Raw genomic sequence first — 21,911 nt, forward strand, 5'->3', positions numbered from 1 at the left:
TGTCTGACTCTTTGTGATCCTATGGACTGTAGCCTACCAGGCTCCTCCGTCCATGGGGTTTTTCAGGCAAGAATACTGGAGTGGGTTGCCATTTCCTTCTCCAGGGGATCTTCCCAACCCAGGTCTCCCACATTGTAGGCAGACACTTTACTGTCTGAACCACAAGGGAATTCGAGAGATTAGCTTAGACTTGGACATTTAAAGGTCTGAAAGGTTGTTGAGTCAGTCAAATAGAGGTGGACAACTAAGAAGTTAGATGTAAAGGTTTTGAAGTAAGGGAAAGAGGGTTGAACTAGAAGATAGTTTGGCAAGTTCAACCTAGCAGTGATTACATGTGAGAGAAGAGAAGAAAACAAAGGACAGAATCTTGGGGAACATCATCTTTAGAACTTTGTGGTCAATGGCCCAGCAGCACTGGCATCACCAGGAGGTTTGTTGGAAAGGTGGAATCTCAGACCTGCTGAATCGGGTCTTTAACAGGAACCCCAAGTGATTGTATCACCTTGAAGTTTAAGAAGCTCAGACCTAGACAAGAAAAGCCAACAAATAAAGAAGGGATTTCATCTAGATAGAGAAGTCAACAAAGAAGGAGAGGAGGAAGTGGGAGGAGAACCAGAGTAACACAGAATCACCAAACCAAGATACATTGGAGTTTCACAAAGACAGGGGCAGGAAGGAGAGTTGATCGCAATATCCAAAACCACAGAGGTCAAAAAAGCACCAGGAAAGAAGGTATGTTTGAACTTGTAATTAGGTGATGTGGTCATTATGACCATGTTGTTCTAATTGAAAGCTTGGACACAGCCCCTTTGGGAACAGCCTGGAAAGATAAGCCCTCCAGTCTCCATATATATGAGACATCCTGAAGTAGGCTTGTGGATCTGATAGCGGGACAAAGTAGACGTTCTTTTCTAGTTGCTTCTATTTTCTCAGTGAAATAAGAAACAACATCATTTTAGGGGACTGCTATTTGTCCATCACAGTGTATTCTCTCATTCTTCCTGGGCACAGAGACTATTTTTCTCAGGCTTTCTTTCAGTTGGTTATGGTCAAATGTGAAGTTATTGCTACTGGAATGTGAGCAGAGATGATGTGGGCTACTTCCAGGCCACTATGCCTCCTTCATTCATTTTTTCCTTCCTGCCAGCTAGATTATGCACATGACTACAAGACCTTGGGATTGGCAGACAGTAAGAAAGAAGGTGTAAAGATGAAGGAGAGTTGCCCTGGAATACCCACTAATACCTGGAATACCCACTCTGGATTATTATGTGAGCAAGATACAAATTTCTGTTGAGTGGGAGCTATAACATTTTTGTTACAGCAGTTTAGCTTACTCTGGTTCCTGTAGTTATTAACTGAAAGTAGTGAGGGGGGTTAGTAGGGGAGGGGGGAGGAAGAGAGGTGAAATACTAGTCTGTGAGTGTGGGAGAGGGAATTGAGAGAAACATGGTAAGGTTTCCAGGCACTACTAAGGGCCCACATGAATTTATAATGAGATCAGTCAGTATAGTGAGGGCTTCCCTGGTGACTTAAGACAGTAAAGAATCTGCCTATAGTGCAGGAGACCCAGGGTTGATCCCTGGGTCAGGAAGATCCCCTGGAGAAGGGAATGGCTACCAATCCAGTATTCTTGCCTGGAGAATTCCATGGACAGAGGAGCCTGGTGGGCTACAGTTATGAAATAAGTCAGTATAATCACACATTTTTCTCCAGCCAGATTTGGTTGCCCATGTGCAGGTACTGAGTAGGCAGTCCGATTACCCAGGCCTGAGATTTGGTCAGGCAAGTATGATGGGGAGAAATGGGCAAAGGGTGGTTGAAGACAGATGCAAAGGAGGCATTCCATTTTCAGACACGGTAAGAAGTAAGGCTTTGAGAGGGAAAGGTGGAGAACTGAGAGCTGTGGGGAACTATGAAAAGGTGGGAGAGTGCGCGGAATGTGTTTCTCATCAGGTTGAAGAATTGCTGGAGTTTAGGTACCATAGAGAATGACCTGAAAAAAGAAGAGATGGGTTGGAGAGTTGTTGGCTTGAAATTAAAATTAGAAGTAACGACAAGGCATAGGGAATGACCATAAGAGTGGGTACCTGAGATAGCAGAGGGCAAAGATCATTCCAAGAGAGGTCGAGGACTTGAGAGGCAGAAGGATTGAAAGATATATCTGGGTCTTGCAAAGAATTATCTGCGAAGTAACAGTGAAGTTGCAGTATGAGTGGCCTTGGAGAGAGTGATAGTGAACCTTGTCCTCAAATCTACAGAGAATGAAGAGCTAAATTCTCTGAGTAAGGGTGTTCAAGGCCATCAGTGCTTTAAGATATTAAACTCTGGCAGTTATGTTTCATTTACCCAAGCGTTTTAGTGTTGTGTTACTAACATGGGATTTGTAATTGCTTCTCTTTGACCCCTCAGATTACAGACGGTAACTGCTTTCTTTAACAGGAAAGGCCCATCTGTCTGTATTATAAAACAAACACATGCCAGGATTCCCAGTTTAAATGACTCTGCTTTAGAATTTGTCATAAATTACTCTCTTCTACCTCCAACATGTATCTTCAAATAGACACTTCAAAAGTGATGCTAGCCTTGCCACAACAAATAATGTGCTGTAAATACGCAACATCTATGAGAAAAACCTCAGCTATAGCTTAAGTTACCAATAAGTATAGATTGACTAGAGACCTGACAAGTTGAAAATAAGATTTCCTGGGACTTCCCTGCTGGCCCAGTGGTTAAGACTCTGAGCTCCCAATGCAGGGGGCTCAGGTTCGATCCCTGATCAGGGAACTAGATCCCACATGCTGCAACTAAGACCTGGTGCAGCCAAATAAATGAATAAATATTTTAAAAAAAGAAAGAAAATAAGATTTCCTGTAGTTTAGAAATGATGTACCACATTATATAGCATAGGTACTCTGGAGTCAGACTGCTAGGTGTTGAATCACAGAATCCATCTCAGGGCTATTGTGAAGATAAAATGTTAATATGTATATATATATATATATATATAATATATATATATAATAAAATAAGCATTTAAAAGATGGTTTAGAGACTTCCCTGGTGGTCCAGTGGTTAAGACTCCATGCTTCCAATGCAGGGGGCACAGATGTGACCCCTGGTTAGGGAACTAGGATCCTGCATACTGTACAGCACAGCCAAAATGTTTTTTTTCAAGGACCATTTAGCACATATTAAGCACTCAATAAAATTTAGGTGTATTATTGTACTTATATCTACGTCTTATAGAACTGCCTATAGTCATACCTGGACTTTTCCTACTTAGAAAAGATGTTCACTACATCTATGATGTTAATGGTAAGGAGACTTCTGGTTAAACGTGGTTCATTATCACACATTTTTCTTTTCTCACTACAGATACCTCATTAAAATGAAAGAGAAGGGATTTTTTTTTTTTAAAAAGGTATAAACCCATAAAGACAAAGCAAACAGGAAAAGAGATCCCTGCTGAAGAAGGATGTCAACAAACTTAGGAACATGGAAGGAGATGGATGAGTGATAACTAGCTTACCCAAACTGAGAAATTTAGTACCTAAGCTTTTGGGAGGGGTTTGAGCCAGCCAGGGTGAACCTTTTCACGTCCCAGACCCTGGAAAGGCTCTGAAAGTAGAGCTGCCCCCACCTCTGAAAGCAGTAGAGTGGGCCTGAAAATGAGAATGTATGATGAAAGTTTTGTATTATGTATTATTGTGAAGAACAGTGGGGTCCTTCTTACCCCCAGTCCCTATCTCCACTCTCTGCGACCTTAACTCTGCATTCAGGAAGTTTGCTTTCTGGAGGGTTTGACTCAGAGCTCCTCTGGATACCAGGCAGAGCTGAGGGCAGGGGTGACTCACTCCTTAGAAAAGCAGAATTAAACGAAGTTGTGCATATTGAATTAGGAGACATATTCCCATCACCCCACCCCCACTAGTTTCTTTTCCAAATTCAGATTCGTGCTGTGATCTTGTCAGGGAATTAGAAGCTTCCTCTGGGTGGAAAACCAATTGGTACACAAGAAAAGGCACACAAATACTGATAATTGAGGAGAATGGAGAACGTGGCTTTTCACCTCTTTACAGTGAAGCCCAACAGTAGACAAGTCCTAGTCCCACCTGCAGAGACTCTCATCAACTTTTAATCACCTCATTCTTAAACATGGGTGGAGTCAAGGGTCTCCAGATATTTGAAGACACCTCTTTACATGAAAGAGCCTGAAATGAACAAACAGGAGAAAGAAAGAAAAACAGAAAAAGGCAGAGAGAGAGGCAGAGGAAAAAAGAAAGAAGAAAAAAGAAAAGAAATAGAGCCAATGCAGGGAGCAGAAAAAGATGTCAAAGCAAAACTTTTCCTTGCCTGTGCCCAGGAATCTGCTAGAGAGAGGTGTGTGCCAAGTTGCATCAGTCACGTCCCACTCTGTGTGACCCTATGGATTGTACTCCTCTGTCCGTGGGATTCTCCAGGCAAGAATATTGGAATGGGATGCCTTGCCCTCCTCTAGGGTATCTTCCCAGCCCAAGGATCAAACCCACATCGCTTATGTCCCCTGCATCGGCAGTAGGGTTCTTTATCACTAGCGCCACCTGGGAAGCCCAGCAGAGAGGTATCTCATCAAAATAAGGGTAGAAACCAAGAAAACCTACCTGGTTTTCCTCTTAACCAGGAGCAACAGCAAAGGAGAAAGTAGGGAGAATTCCTGAGATAAAGGTGAAGGGAAGTTCGAAGAGGACAACTGTGGAGCCGACCCAGAGCACAAAGCATCTGCTCTGACACAGAATGCAGGGCTCCAGGGAGGGATGTCTCCAAGAGAAAAAACATAGCAGTGGCAACCGAAGCCCCCCACACAACATGATCCATTTCCTAACGTGTTGGAACCTTCTGTTTCACAGCTCTGGTGGAACATAGATGAAACGGTGATACATCTAGAGAAAACTAAGCAGCCCAAGAAAGAAGGGACTATAACTTCCAGGGAAAACAAAACAAGTGTAGTGGGCTGTATGACTGTTTGAGAATGCCTGATGTTACTTCCCTGGAGGAGAATTATACTTCCCTGCCCACTGATGTCAGGCCTGGCAGTGTGAATTACAGTGGCAAAGGAAATACGATCACAGGTGAATGCGCCACTTCTGGGCAGAAGCATTAGGGCCCCGTCTCTCGGCCTGCTACCAGGCGGACCCTTGTTGGAGGCTGCCTCTGGCCATCAGAGTCCCAGGTGCTGACACTCTAGCATGAACTGCAGCTGGCCTGCTGCTGACATGCAGTGTACATGAGAAGTTACCCTTTATTGTTGTAGGCCACCGAGGTTTTTGTGGTAATTTGTTAATGCAGCATAACTAACCTCTCTTGACTGGTAGAACATGGAATGCGGTGGACAATGTATAAAAGAGGGGTTAAAATATATACAGTAAACACTGAACAATATGATATATATATACTGGGAAATTAGGAAATGGCATAAAATAGCTAAAACGGAACAACTAAGACATGGCAGTAAAAGGATGCTTTTCAGAAACATGGAGTTAAATAGCAGGACAGCAGTCTCCTTTGGGAAGCAGGCATCACAGTGATGGCCAATGAAACAGGGCCTTCTGTTTCTTGTATGAACTTTGTAATCATATGACTCAAACCATATCACTGTCACATTGAAAAAATTAAAATTACATTTCTTTAAGGAAAAATTAATGCCAGGCAAGAAGAGGGAAAGGTTATAGTTTTATTGTTTTTAATTCAGTTAGTTTGTCTGATCATGAATCATCCCATAGTAATATTAAGATTGTGAGTAGAACTACTCCTGATTAATACTTTTAAAAAATACCTTTTCCAGGAGAATTAAACAAATCTAAGCACTAAAGGCTAAACTTTCTCATTCCACCTTCACACTGCCCGCTACAAAACTGAAATGTTAATATGGCTTTGATAGTATTTTGACTCAGCTACCTTTTTCCCTTGCCCTGACTGTGGTGTTATTTATAGTGTACTATTTATATGAAGTCAAATGTCACTAACTTGAAAAATGACCTACATGAATATGGAATTGTTTCATGAAAGGCTATTTTATACTTCAAATATAATTTTTAAAATACCCTCTCTCACACTAGACCAAAAAAAAAAAAAGTATTTTCCTCAGGAGTTTTGCTTGAAATCAGTGTAATATATAAATATAGACATAGATATCACCTATTAGTTATTTGCAAATAATTAGTTCTACACTCACTGTGGATGGTGATTGCAGCCATGAAATTAATGACCAACCTAGACAGCATATTAAAAAGCAGAGACATTACTTTGCCAACAAAGGTTCGCCTAGTCAAGGCTATAGTTTTTCCAGTAGTCATGGATGAATGTGAGAGTTGAACTATAAAGAAAGCTGACCGTCGAAGAACTGATGCTTTTGAACTGAACTAAATGGGTTTTAAACTCTCTTCTGGTATTTTGTACATCATCTGTACTGTGTCTAAAGAAAAAAGATTTCGGGCTGCAAATTAAACCAGTCCAATTGCTGTGTAAATTGCACAGAATAAATGCAACAGGCTTTCCATAGCCTTTCATGTCTTTGGTATGGTCCTTCAGTGATCTCGGCCACCTTGCTATCCTCAGCTCCAGCCATCTGTTACATCCAGTGCTAAATTCAGTCACTCAGCAGACCCTTATTTGTAGTCTCCAATATACTAGGATAATTACTTCCCTGCTTACAGTTCCCTGAGTATATGATCATGTCTTAGCCTTTGCAATGAGGTTTCTTGGTCTAAAATGCTATTCCTCTTGCTCTTTTTTTTTTTCATTTATTTTTATTCATTGGAGGCTAATTACTTTACAACATTGTAGTGGTTTTTGCTATACATTGACATGAATATTCTTCTTGTTCTTATACCTTCTAAAAGCCAAGTTGTCTGCACACAACAGGCACCTTCTGAGGGATGCCTTCCCTTACCCTTGAAAGTTAAAAGCCCTTTGTCCATATTACCATTGTGCCCTCTGTGTTGTTGTTTTTTTTTTAACCAGAGCCATTATATTCTGCTTTAGATTGTGAGTCCCATTAAAATAGAAACCTGGCCTGTAACTCACTTGTATGTCACTACAGTGCCATGCTCCTTCACGCATTCAAATGGTCAAAATGTTACTGTCTTTACTCAGCAGACTATGTGCTCCTTGGTGGATGGATTTGTCATTTATCGAACTATGTTTTGTTTGGGCTTCCCCAATGGCTCAGTGGTTAAAGAATCCACTTGCAATGTAGGAGACACAGGAGACTCAGGTTTGATCCTTGAGTTTTCCTTATCATTTAGCACTTAGCATAAGACCTAGAACATAGAAATTGGCTGAATAAATTAGCTTTCTCTGCATCACCATTAATCTTTACAATGTATAGCATTGAGGAATATACAGAATGTATTCTCATGATACAGAGAGACAAGGTGCTGAGGATTTTTCCTTTGGTGTTTTACTTAAATAGGAAAAAATACACGTGAAAGACCTGAGTATAGACAGCAAAAGCCAAATTACCTGCCTGTGCTCTACGTTCCTCCCACTCACTCCTCACCTAGCAAAAAGAAAAACAGAAGTAATACTTGAAGGAATAATCTTAAAATAATCAGTTAAAAAGTTATCAACAACAATAACAACAAGTTGGATTTCTGCTCATTAAGTCAGTCTATGGGTGAACATTACCTAAGTTCCTTGATTCATGCTATGGTGTGTTTCTAACCCAAATTTACTATTCACCACAAATTGGGATCAATATAGAAAAATGAGTCATATTTCTACACACTATCGATGAAAAACCTGAAATTGAAATTAAGAAAACAAGCCCACTTACAATAACATCAAAAAGAATAAAATATTTGGGAATAAATTTAGCCAAAGAAGAGTAAGACTTGCACACTGAAACCTATAAAACTCGGCTGAAAGAAACTGAAGAAGGTCTAAATAAATGAAAGATAGACCATGCTTATGGATTGGAAAACTTAATTCTGTTAAGATCTCAATACTCTCCAAATATGGCAACTGATTCAACATGCTTCCTATCAAAATTACAACAGGGCTTTTTTGCAGAAATGGACAAGCTGTCCCTAAGTTGACGTTCAAACTCAAGGGACCCCCCCAATAGCCAAAACAATATTGAAAAAGAACAAAGCTGGTAGACTGACACTTCCCAAGTTCAAAATTTACTGCAAAGCTACAGTAAACAAGTGTGGTGCTGGCATAAGGACACAAACCAATGGAATAGAATCAAGAGTCCATAAACAAACTCAAACATCTATGGTCAACTGGTTTTTAACAAGGGTGCTAAGACAACTCAATAAATTAAAGACAGTTTTTTTCAGTAAATGGCGCTGAGACAATTTGATACTCACATGCAAAAGAATGAAGTTGGATCTGTATCTCACACCATATACAAAAATTAATTCAAAGTGGACCCAAGACATAAAGGTAATAACTAAAACAATAAAACTCTTATAAAGTAAGATGGGTATAAATCTGTGTGATACTGAATTAGGCAGTGATTTCTTAGATATGATAACTAAAGCACAAACCACCAAAAGAAGAAAATAAATTGAATTTTATCAAAAGAGAAAACTTCGGGAATGCAAAGGACACCATCAAGGAAGTAAAAAGGCAACATAGAATTGGAGGAAATATTTTCAAGTCATACATGTGATAAGGAACTTGTATCTAGAATATATAAAGAGCTCTTACAACACTGAAAACACAACTCAATTTTAAATGGGCAAAGGGTTTGAATAGACATTTCTCCAAAGAACATAAACAAATGTTTGATAAACACATGAAAAAATCATTATTCATTAGAAAAATGTAACTCAAAACCACAGTGAGATACCACTTCACATTCACTTAGGATGGCTAAAATAAGAAGACAGACAATAACAAGTGTTGCTGAAAATGGAAATAACTGGAACCCACTGTAACTGCTGGTGGGAATGTAAAATGGTGCAGTTGCTATGGCAAACAGTTTTTCAGTCTCTTCAAAAGGTAAACATAGAATTACCACATGAATCAGAAATTCCTCTTAAGCATATAACCAAGAGAACTGAAAACATACTCACATAAAAACTTGTACACAGATGTTTATAGCATTCCATAGTGTAGGTATTCATAATAGCAAAAAGAAACAACACAAATGTCCATTGACGCATGAATGGCTAAACATAGTTGTGGTATATTCACACAGTGGATTATTATTCAGTCACAGAAAAGAATGAAATACTGTTTTAGGCTACATGAATGAATCTTGAAAACATCCTAAGAAGTCATACGCTAAAGGATACATGAAATAAAGGATACATGAAATGTCAAAAATAGGCAATTCCACAGAGCGGAAGAGGTCAGTGGTTGCCAGTGGATGGTTGTTATTCAGTCACTCATTTGTCTCTGACTCTTTGCAACCCATCAACTGCAGCACATCAAGCTTCCTATCCTTCACTGTCTCCCTGAGTTTGCTCAAACTCATGTCCATTGAGTCAGTGATGCCATCCAACCATCTCATCCTCTGCCACCCCCTTCTCCTGCCCTCAATCTTTCCCAGCATCAGGGTGGGGAAAAATGGAAATTAGAGCTGATTGCTAACAGAGACACTTTGTTTTGGGCGTGTTGAAAATGTTCTGGAATTAGTAAGGATGCACAACATAGTGAATATACTAAAAATTACTTAATTATGCACTTTAAGATAGTAAATTTTGTTACATAAATTACATCTCTATTTTTAAAATTTTTAAGTGAAATGTGATCCTGAACTTGAAATAAGTCCTAAGCAATTGTAGAGATCAAAGAAGTAGATCTAGAACAGTTTCCTGTTTGTGAAAGGACAAAATGGCTCAGCAAAATTAGTCAGTGCTCTTCCCCTCCCACAAAAGCTGGCTAGATGTGATTTTTGTTCAGATGCAGCGTATGACACTTGCCCCTTTTGAGCATCCATGAATTAGTCCAATCGAAAAGCAACTTTGAAGTCAGCTTATACCTAGTTTTCACAACTTTGTGTTTGTCTAACTCAGAGACAATTTCCATCTTAAAAAAAAATCATCCTTGATTCTGTTCCCTTACTCTGCTTTATTTCCTACACAGAGTGTTACCACCAGAATGTAGCTACCTTGAGTGACAGGACTTTTAGTTCCCAGTTCTATCCTCAATAATAAAAGGTTAGTAGAAAACATATAGCAGGGGAAATGCCTATAAATTAAATATCTACAGAAAATTTCCCTCTGCTGTCTGTAGATGCCTTTTTTTATGATGTTTTCAGAATATGAGCCACTTTATCAGCTCACCCACCCTTTGAGATAGGCATAGATTCTTCCCCAACATGAGAACTAAACCCTGGGGCACTGGCCCACTTCTGAAAGGTGTTTTGGTTTGCTGTAGCCTGGTGCAAGCGAGTAGGACACAGCTGAGCAACTAAGCACAAGCCTGGCCAATTAAACTCACATATTCAGGTCCTTACATCTAGTTTCCCTCCTCAGTTACTAGCGAGATAGTGAAATTTGTAATAAACCTTACTAAAAGGACCTCAGTACCCACTGAAGGTAACTCTTTCAGGAAAAGCATACGTTAGTATTCTTCCCCTCTGATTTATTTGTTCACAATCCACTGGAATACTTCTGATTGTAGGTTCCATTCTGGCTAAAGTCTTGGCCTTCTCTTTGACTGCTTGGCTGCACAGGTTATGGGTGCTTTGATCAAATTAGAGACAAAATATTCCTTATCATTGGCAGATACTTGCAAACTAAGGAAAATAAGCTTTCCTCAGGATATTAACAGAGAAGTTCACCATTGGTAATGTCAGATTTAATTCTAATATACTTCTCATATATAGTAGCTAAGACTATCAATCCCTCAAAAGCCTGACTCTGCTGTCAATTTGATCACATACCTATCACATAGCAAAAAATTAACTTCTTCAGTTTCCCAGAGTGAAAAATTGGGCTTAAAATATTTACCAAATGGAAGGCAGACTTTTCAGTTTAAGGAAGTTATTTTCTAGCCAGAGGGATCATCAATAACTCAAAAATGTAATTGTTAGTAAAGAAATAAGTAGCAGCCCAAAACTGGTGGCTAAAACCCAGAAAAAACCATATTTTTTGTTCATAAATCAAAGAAATAGTCATGAACTACTTCTTGTGCTGTACTTAGTCCTCAGTTGTGTCTGATTCTTTGAGACCCATGAACTGTAGCCTGTCAGGATCCTCTGTTCATGGGGATTCTCCAGGCAAGAATATTGCAGTGGGTTGCCATGCCCTCCTCCCAGGGATCTTCTCAATTCAGGGATTGAACCCAGGTCTCCCACATTGCAGGTGGATTCTTTACTGTCTGGAGCCCATAAGAACTACTACTTAGGCCTATAAAAATAGACAGCCAAATCTTTAAAATATTTTCTTGTGAAAATAGAATTCACATGAAATTTTCCACAGAATAGTTATTTCTGCTATTGCTAACACATATAATTAAACCTCTGAGAGTTTAAAATGTTTAATATAAATTAAGCAACCACATTTGTCCTAAAGTTATTCCATTCTGTCAGTCAGCTCTATAGAAAACATAATTCTACCATAAACATATATGATGCTTTAGTCTTCAAAGTGATTTATATATTCAATTGATAAAGCAACAGGCTATTTACATATAGTAAAAATAGTAGAGCTCCCCATTTATTAAATAGAGTTGCATTTGAAAAATAAGATTTTGATTTTAAATATAAGGGAGTGACTCATAAATTGCTTTTTCTAGAAAAAAAAAGTCTATTTGGTGCTTTAGAAAATATAATTATTTAATGTACTCTATTAATAAGATTATAACCTGGATCACTCTGATCATGTTCTGGTCATCATCTAAGTCCTATTCTTCAGTTTGTTATGGCTGAAAAAATTTATCCAAAATAATGTTTCTTATAATTCTCTATTGAATGGCTCCACAATTTCCATTCAGATTCTGCCTAGAGTGTGTTTTCACATAATCCTGAATAAACAGTATTCATAAGAAGAGGAACTGGTGTAAAAACTGAGATGTGTATTTCCAAATGGCAAATTCAGTACCAACTTGAGTATTCTTCAGGTTTTAGAGATAGCCCATGGGTGAAGTTAAAAGTTTGTGTTGTTGCAAGAAAGATAAAATATATTCTCTCAAAATATTTTTGAAATTCCTTGCTGGCCTATGGAATGCTTTAAAGTAAAGCTCTTTTTTCTCCTGTTTTTATCAGAGCTTTTTGAATCCTGGAACTCTGTGGGGAGTGAGGGGTAAGTAAGCTATAATTTACCTATATTTTGTTCTTGTTACTTGGGGCAAGGCTCAAAAACTGGTTATTTTATTTTTTTTTTTTTGGCTACGCTGAAAGGCTTGGAGCATGGAGTCCTAACCACTGGACTGCCAGGGAATTCCCAAGAAGTGTTTCTTTTTAAGATATCTCTCAGATCAAATATTTTGAACAATATTTACCACTTTGGACTTGAAAAATCATATCTTGCTTTCCCTGGTGGCTCAGTGGTAAAAGAATCTGCCTGCAATGCAGGAGACGCAAGTTCTATCCCTGGGTTGGGAAGATCTGCTGGAGAAACAAATGGAAATCCACCCCAGTATTTTCGCCTGGGAAATCCCATGGACAGAGGAGCCTGGAGGGCTGTAGTCCACAGGATCACAAGAGTGGGACATGACTTACTGACTAAACAACATATACTGTAATAAGCTTGAAAACACAATAATACAGTGTGCAAATATTATTTCACTTCATTGATACATTGCTTTTGTTCTGCTTTAATCACAAGTATTTTTAGTTTTCTAGTCTTCTGTTGTGAATGGTTGTGGTCCTTGGGCATATAAGGATCTTGTTCATTATAACAAAGTGTGAGATTGTTGTATTTTTCTCTTCATGTAGTGCATATAACTCAGAAGTAGTGTGTTGTGTAATAATTTACCAACAAAAACTAATACCTAAATTTAAGTCAATATATTTGGGTTCAATTAAATTACACAATTGAATTAAATTTAATTCAATTAAATTAGCATTTCAAATACTGGCTATTCTGTTGATGCATTGTGGAAATTCCTAGGAAAAGAGATATTAAAAAGGGACAAATAAGAACTATGTAAAATATCAAAAGCCAATACTAAACATCAAGTTTTGCCGAGCTTTCTTTTTATAATTTCTATTGTTCTAATTACTGCCACACTGGGGTATTGTTGGGGTCAAAATGAAAATAGCTTTATAAAAATCAAACACTACTCCAATATGTGGTGTTATGTATGCTCTGTATTCCAAAGCAACGAATGGAAGTAGTCACCCCTGTTGCAAGCACTAGCCCACTTCAGTTCAGTCGCTCAGTTTTGTCCAACTCTTTGCGACCCCATGAATCACAGCACGCCAGGCCTCCCTGTCCATCACCAACTCCCAGAGTTTACTCAAACTCATGTCCATCGAGGCGGTGATGCCATCCAGCCATCTCATCCTCTGTTGTCCTCGTCTCTTCCTGCCCCCAATCCCTCGCAGCATCAGGGTCTTTTCCAAAGAGTCAACTCTTTGCATCAGGTGGCCAAAGTACTGGAGTTTCAGCTTCAGCATCAGTCCTTCCAATGAACACCCAGGACTGATCTCGTTTAGGATGGACAGGTTGGATCTCCTTGCAGTCCAAGGGACTCTCAAGAGTCTTCTCTAACACCACAATTCAAAGCATCAATTCTTAGGTGCTCAGCTTTGTTCACAGTCCAACTCTCACATCCATACATGACCACTGGAAAAACCATAGCCTTGACTAGATGGACCTTTGTTGGCAAAGTAATGTCTCTGCTTTTAAATATGCTATCTAGGTTAGGCATAACTTTCCTTTCAAGGAGTAAGTGTCTTTTAATTTTATGGCTACATTCACCATCTGCAGTGATTTTGGAGCCCCAAAGAACAAAGTCTGACATGGTTTCCACTGTTTCCCCAGCTATTTCCCATGAAGTGATGGGACCAGATGCCATGATCTTAGTGTTCTGAATGTTAAGCTTTAAGCCAACTTTTTCACTCTCCTCTTTCACTTTCATCAAAAGGCTTTTAGGTTCCTCTTCACTTTCTGCCATAAAGGTGGTGTCATCTGCATATCTGAGGTTATTGATATTTCTCCTGACAATCATGATTCCAGCTTGTGCTTCTTCCAGCCCAGCGTTTCTCATGATGTACTCTGCATAGAAGTTAAATAAGCAGAATGACAATATACAGCCCTGACGTACTCCTTTTCCTATTTGGAACCAGTCTGCTGTTCCATGCCCAGTTCTAACTGTTGCTTCCTGACCAGCATATAGGTTTCTCAAGAGGTAGGTCAGGTGGTCTCGTATTCCCATCTCTTTCAGAATTTTCCAGTTTATTGTGATCCACATAGTCAAAGGCTTTGGCATAGTCAATAAAGCAGAAATAGATGTTTTTCTGGAACTCTCTTGCTTTTTCGATGATCCAGTGGATATTGGCAATTTGATCTCTGGATCCTTTGCCTTTTCTAAAACCAGCTTGAACATCTGGAAGTTCTCGGTTCTCATATTGCTGAAGTCTGGCTTGGAGAGTTTTGAGCATTACTTTAGTAGTGTGTGAGATGCGTGCAGTTGTGCAGTAGTTTGAGCATTCTTTGGGACTGTGTTTCTTAGGGATTGGAATGAAAACTGACCTTTTCCAGTCCTGTTACCACTGCTGAGTTTTCCAAATTTGCTGGCATATTGAGTGCAGCACTTTCACAGCATCTTTTAGGATTTGAAATAGCTCAACTGGAATTCCATCACCTCCACTAGCTTTGTTCGTTGTGATGCTTCCTAAGGCCCACTTGACTTCACATTCCAAATGTCTGGCTCTAGGTGAGCGATCACACCATCGTGATTATCTGGGTCATGAAGATCTGTTTTGTACAGTGCTTCTGTGTATTCTTGCCACCTCTTCTTAATATCTTCTGTTTCTGTTAGGTCCATACCATTTCTGTCCTTTATCAAACTCATCTTGCATGAAATGTTCCCTTGGTTTCTCTAATTATCTTGAAGAAATCTCTAGTCTTTACCATTCTGTTGTTTTATTTCTTTGCATTGATCACTGAGGAAGGCTTTCTTATCTCTCTTTGCTATTCTTTAGAACTCTGCATTCAAATGGGAATATCTTTCCCTTTCTCCTTTGCTTTTTGCTTGTCTTCTTTTCACAGATATTTGTAAGGCCCCCTCAGACAACCTTTTTGCCTTTTTGCATTTCTATTCCATGGGGATGGTCTTGATCCCTGCCTCCTGTACAATGTCACGAACCTCCGTCCTTAGTTCATCAGGCACTCTATCAGATCCAGCCCTTTAAATCTATTTCTCACTTCCACTGTATAGTCATAAGGGATATGATTTAGGTCACACATGAATGGTCTAGTGGTTTTCCCTACTTTCTTCAATTTAAGTCTGAATTTGGCAATACGGAATTCATGATCTGAGCCACAGTCAGCTCCCGGTCTTGTTTTTGCTGACTGTATAGAGCTTCTCCATCTTTGGCTGCAAATATAATCACTCTGATTTCGGTGTTGACCATCTGGTGATGTCCATGTGTAGTCTTCTCTTATTTTGTTGGAAGAGGGTGTTTGCTATGACCAGTATGTTCTCTTGGCAAAACTCTATTAGCCTTTTCCCTGCTTCATTCCATACTCCGAGGCCAAATTTGCCTATTACTCCAGGTGTTTCTTGACTTCCTACTTTTGCATTCCAGTCCCCTATAATGAAAAGGACATCTTTTTTGGGTGTTAGTTCTAAAAGGTCTTGTAGGTCTTCACTGAACCGTTCAACTTCAGCTTCTTTCAGTGTTACTGGTTGGGGCATAGGCTTGGATTACCGTGATATTGAATGGTTTGCCTTGGAAACGAACAGAGATCATTCTGTCGTTTTTGAGATTGCATCCAAGTACTGAATTTCAGACTCTTTTGTTGACTGTGATGGCTACTCCATTTCTTCTAAGGGATTCCTGCCCATAGTAGTAGATATAATGGTCCTCTGAGTTAAATTCACCCATTCCAGTCCATTTTAGTTCACTGATTCCTAGAATGTTGACGTTCACTCTTGCCATCTCCTGTTTGACCACTTCCAATTTCCAATGCAAGCACTAAGGGGTGCATTATTTGCAGAGAATTTAAAACCAATAAAACTTATGAAAAGTCAGTCTACTTTTTTATTATCAGCATTAGGGAAACAATGACAGCGATAAAATACTTCTCCCATTAGACCAATGCTCCCATACCCACTCTTTGAACACTACTGCCCAGATGAGCTCAAAATACTGCATACACAATGCATTTGAGGTATTTATCACAGAGGGATCTCACTCGGCTTCACTCTCAATTTTTGAAAATACACGTTTTATCAATACTAGTCAAGTGAGACTGGCAATCTTTAAATGTAAAATACACATGAGTACTTTAAAAGATTCCAGTGAAGTTGAGAGAGGAATTATGTACATGAGTGGACAATGAACTTTCATTATTAATACACCAGTGTTTTATAAAAATCTTAAGTATGTGCCTAAGGAAATAAATGAAAGAGCAAAACATGTCATACTTTAATAACATATGTCATATCATTTAATGTGTAAGAATTTGTGCCTACAGAACCAAAATCCCATTAAGGACTTGACTCCTTAGCAATTCATTCTAAGACTCTGTATAAGACCCTTTGTTTTAAAATATAAGATGCCTATCCTTAAATTAGCGTTTATCACTTTATTGACCTGGGCTGTTACGAACAAGCCAATGGCAATCATTACAGAAGATCATATATGTATTTTTTTGCTGACTTCTTGGACCCTGACTCATGAAGATATGCAGAACTGAGGGGGAAAAAATTAGCAAAAGAAAACAAGCATTAAAGCACAAAAGCACCTCACTGATGTTCTTGCTACTCACGGTTCCCATATTCACAGTTCTCCAACTCTGTTATCTACAAACTCTGGAGTTAGGGAAGGAAGTAGTAGTTTATGGAGGCAAATATGTTTCTTTCCAAATGCTGTTATAGGTGGAAAAAATATAATGAACAAAAAACCCCCCACATATTTCATACACATGCAAAAAGGCAAACACAATGACAAAATATTCAGACTTAAAGACAGCATGTGAAATAAGAATAAAATTTATTAGTGGTATATGTAAGAAAAATTGTACTTGCTTTTGGGGAGGTGCCTTAAAATTTTTCTTTTTTTCCTTTGTGAGTGCACTGACTAAAAAGAAAAACAAAAGTTTCATTCCTAGAATATATTATTCAGGACCTTCTTAACATATGTGTGTTTGAGTATGTACATGAAATCCATTGTAGCATATAAAGGATATATGTTTAACCAAAAAGGGGAAAATTTGTATATTTGTTATTTAGAAGTCAGTTCACATTTGCATTATTAAATCTACTCACTGTTGGTTTAATATAAATTTTATTGCTTTGTTAGAGAGCTGGTTTTTAGAAAATGCATTTATATTTCCACAGGTAAAACAAGTATGTGTCAATTGCTTGGGCAGGCAGCAGAATTCCAAAGTCAAAATACATTTTTATATGAATTATTTCTAAATATTACTTAATCTTAGAAGGAATTTAAAATTAGGACCTTCATTAATAAACCTGTACTTATTATTAAATATATGATTGATATGCTTTTTTAAGATACTGGCCTTGTGCCATTTTAGACACATATCAGGCTTCCCTGTGGCTCAGCGGTAAAGATTCTGCCTGCCAATGCAGGAGATGTGGGTTCAGTCCCTGGGTCGGGAAGATCCCCTGGAGAAGGAAATGGCAACCCCTCCGGTATTCTTGTCTGGTTATTTCAAGGACAAAGGAACCTGGCAGGCGACAGTTCATGGGGTCACAAAAGAGTTGGACATGATTTAGCAAAACAACAATACACACATATCACACATTATATATGGTATATATTAAGTATATATCATACAAACCAAAGACAAAAAAAAAAAAAAAAAAAAACTGGCTTAAAACCAGTCTGGCTTCAAATAGCCCCTGTTACAAATAAAATTTCTAACTTGGTTTGTAAATTTGCTGGATGAGGCAGTTTCTAATTGGCTGACATTACATATTATGGTTCCATTCCCAGGTAAGTCCACAGAAGTCTGTTTAATCCATAATTTAAATTATTTTTAACACCATACTTTAGAGATACAAAAACTATTTACCAATTTAGAAGCTCGTTTTGGTTTCATTTTCTTCTCCTACAGGAACTGGTTTATACCAGTGAGACCAAGGAATCCTACTCCCTAGAGGCTAGAAATTAGAAGTCTGAGCACAGGGCAACAGTTTGCGTGCCAGGTAAGATGGTCAGCGTCGACAGCAAGAGAGGAAAGGAAAGACAAAATTCGCAGCACCAGGTAAGAACAGCTGGAGTCAGTAAGAAAGTGGGTTACTCTAACGGAGTAGACTTCCATAAATCAGGGTGGTTTTGCTGCTGTTCCACTCAAACATTAATTAGTTTAAGAAAAAACTTTATTTTACAAGTGAAAGGTTGGAAAAGTAACAAAATAACAAGTAACAAAATAGTAAAATGGGATATTTTCTGTGATTGAAAAATATGAAAATGTACAAACAGTATTTGTAGGGCAAATCAGTATTTAGTTCTTAATTCCAAACTGAAGTTTATATTATATAATATTTAGAGCAAAAAAATCTTGGAAGAAAACACACATTCACAGTATACAAAAGGATTGCTTCCTCCCCTTCTTCTTTATCCTGAGGGAAGAGCTAGTGAACTTAAACTTTAATTTTTAACAGGTTGGAAAAAGGAATCTTACACATCTGCTAAATTAAAGTTTTTCTTATTAAATGCCTAAATTTTTAAGTCGCTTGCTTTCCTAGCTACTTCAAGTGAATCAGCAGTCATAGATCCAACCCCAACTCCAAGATTGGAACGTCGTAATGATAGTTCCAAGGCAGAAATCTGGCGTAACTCTTTGCGACACAACTTTACAGGTGTGACGCCATGCAGCTGTCCCACATTTCTGACTGGCTGAATTTGGGATGATGGTCGACTGTTAGATTTTGTAAACTGATTTTCTTCTATTTCAGTTTTGTCCTCATTGCTTAACAAATGCCCACTAGTGGGTGCTACAGAGTTATACATTGGAGGTAATTCTGGGCCATCTTCCCAAAGCTTCTGAGGATTTGGTTGTGTTCTTAAATTGCTTGTGGAACTGTCTAATTGTCTTTCCCTTCCACTTAATTTCATACTTTCAGTTCTGGATGCCCATTTTAATTCTTCTGAAACCATGCCAGCTTTTTCTGGGTTCTGAACTCCATCTCCAGCATCATGATCTAAAAGTAATCAAAAAAGCAGAAAAATAATTAGAGGTTTCCTTAAAAACAGGTATTTTAATTATAGTATCATGCAATATAAATTATGTCTTCCAGCTTGTGTTGTTAAGTGACTTAAGTGTAAAAATAAATTATTTCACTTAGAGGCATTTGCATGCGAATAACTCAGAATTCTTTTATTAATGGAACAAAATTGAAAGAGATTTCTAGAGATTTTGGCACCCACAGAAACATAGGAGTGCTTTCGGCCTCTGTAGAGCCCTTCCACACCTGCCTCTGCTGGGCTTATCACTGGTGAATTACATCCCAAATCCTGGTCATATTTCCAGAGAATCTTCTGACTTGGCATATATATGTGAAAATCTAGTCTTGGTCGGGACTCCAAACAAGACAGCAGGGTTCTTCCACCTGAGCCTACTCTGGGGTACATACCTCAGCTCCCACCATCAAAATGGAAATTGACAGCATACCCCTCAGAGGGGACCATCTCGCTGGAATGAGTGATAGGAATGAGTGAAGATATCAAAGCTTGAGGCTGTCAAATCATAGATTCATCTAATATCAAAGACAAAACTTAAAGTCCATATAGGTACTAGACCTAACGCAAAGAAAAATGCAAACTTTAACATATGTTGATGATGCAATTAGTACACTTCTGGTCCTGTGTATATCGAGTTTAAAAACAGAAGGTGCACACTGGCAACTCCAAAGCCAAATCTGGCCCACAGATTTGTTTTACTTAGCCTATGAAATAATATGTGATGCAAAACTTAAAAAGTGGAAAGTTTCACATAAAAATACAGATTTCCAGATTTTATAGAAAAAGGAGAGAAACTGACAATTTCTGCCTGGAACAGCAGCCAGAGCAGCAGACTGCCAGTGTGGACGGCTATTGAGGCCCACCGCTCACTCTGGCTTCCTGGCTCCTGCAGCCATTTTAGTTTGTGAACCTGGTTTAAAATATAATTGATTTTCTATATAACCTTTAAAAATTGTGAATAACTCTGTTGTATACCTGAAACTTACATAACATCATACATCAACTTTATCTCAATAAAAAAAAAGATTGATTTTCTAGTTTTTAAAATTCTCAAAAACAAAAACCCTGAACTGGCAAATGACAGATCCTCAAATGGAATTAGCAGGTACAAAGTTAATCACAGTGGCTTCCAAAATTTGCTGCAAATTAGTGTCACCTGGAAACTTTTAAAAGTCCTGATGCCTAATAACCTATAATGGGAAGGAATCTGAAAAAGAGTGTATGTGTATACAAGTGATAAGTGAAAGTCACTCAGTTGTGTCCGACTCTTTGTGACCCCATGGACTATACAGTCCATGGAATTCTCCAGGCCATAATACTGGAGTGGGTAGCCTATCCCTTCAGCAGATGGTCCTGACCCAGGTATTGAACTGGGGTCTCCTGCATTGCAGATGGATTCTTTACCAACTGAGCTATCAGGGAAGCGTGTGTGTGTGTATCTGGATCACTTTACTGTACCCCTGAAAATAACACAATATGTAAATCAACTATATTTTAGTGAAAAAAAAAAAATTCCTGATGCCCAGGTCATAGTGTCTGGGGGAAGAAGCCAGGCATCTTAGTTTTTAAAGATCATAAGAGAAAGGGCAGAGATGGGCTCATTGGAAAGTTTCACTCCCAAGCCCACTTAGATTCACTCCCAAGCCCACTTAGATTCCTCACAATACAGTTTCCCTGTTCCAGAATTTCACCACTAATGGAACAGACTAAACAAAGATTTAACTCATCCATAATTACACAGGCAGTAAAAGAAATCAGCATCCCAACCAGATCTTCTGACTTTAATATCCTAACACATACAGTCTTATAAGTGATTTAAATTGATATGAGGATACTCTGTCAATATCAATTGCACCAGGGTGGCCATCTCTTCCACAAAGCCCACCTCAGGCCCACTGAGGAAGACTTGGCCCTTAGACTTTAACCTCTAGTTGACCATTTACTGGCTCTGCTCTGGTTTACAACTGAACCCACCATGAGACTATCAGCTCCCTGACAAGGACCTGAGTTCCATTCAGCTTTAGGTCCTCCATCACTCACAGCTAAGCCTACAAAATTTAATTAATGGGTGACATTTAAATAAATTAATTGATATAAGGATAGTTTTAAATAGTTAAACAAGTACATAGATCGCATTGGCATATTAACTGATTTTATCGTCACAAAATGTTAGAAAACAGATGCACTGGGCCAGAAGCATGATCAAGAAGTGACCAAGATATTTTAGTTAAAAGAGTAATTCTTTGCTACTTGAAAATACTAAAAATATTCAAAGCGTATAAAGTCTGGCAGGCAGACAATGAAAAGATGACTACTGAAACCCAATCAACTGAATACCAAAACAGTTATGTGTTAACTAGGATACTGGTGATTAAGCATGTAATACTTCATTCATATAGTTTATATATAGAGAGTTTTATATATATATAAATCTCTACAGCTTAGGGAACTCAAAATTTGATATATTTAAACAGCTATATTTTATAACAAATGGTCTCATTTTTAAAATCTCACACCAGGCTGTACCCATATCTGCAGCAGGTCTCCAAGGTGAACAGCCTCTGCCATGTTGGAACGTGAAAAAGGG

At 38.5% G+C, this 21,911-nt stretch overlaps 1 protein-coding gene across 9 annotated transcripts in view; it reads right to left on the reverse strand.

Moving 5' to 3' along the window:
* Positions 1-17,382: 17,382 nt before the first annotated feature.
* Positions 17,383-21,911, reverse strand: part of KIF27 (kinesin family member 27) — an 81,984-nt gene continuing 77,455 nt past the window's right edge. For all 9 annotated transcript variants that reach the window (XM_065946413.1, XM_065946414.1, XM_065946411.1 and 6 more), the window contains one exon: positions 17,383-19,284. In XM_065946413.1, the coding sequence (XP_065802485.1) occupies positions 18,800-19,284 (485 nt within the window). In that variant the 3' untranslated portion in view covers positions 17,383-18,799. The remainder of the gene's footprint in view (positions 19,285-21,911) is intronic.

Source organism: Muntiacus reevesi, chromosome 10, assembly GCF_963930625.1.
Source record: "Muntiacus reevesi chromosome 10, mMunRee1.1, whole genome shotgun sequence".
In the NCBI taxonomy this organism is placed as follows: Eukaryota; Metazoa; Chordata; class Mammalia; order Artiodactyla; family Cervidae; genus Muntiacus; species Muntiacus reevesi.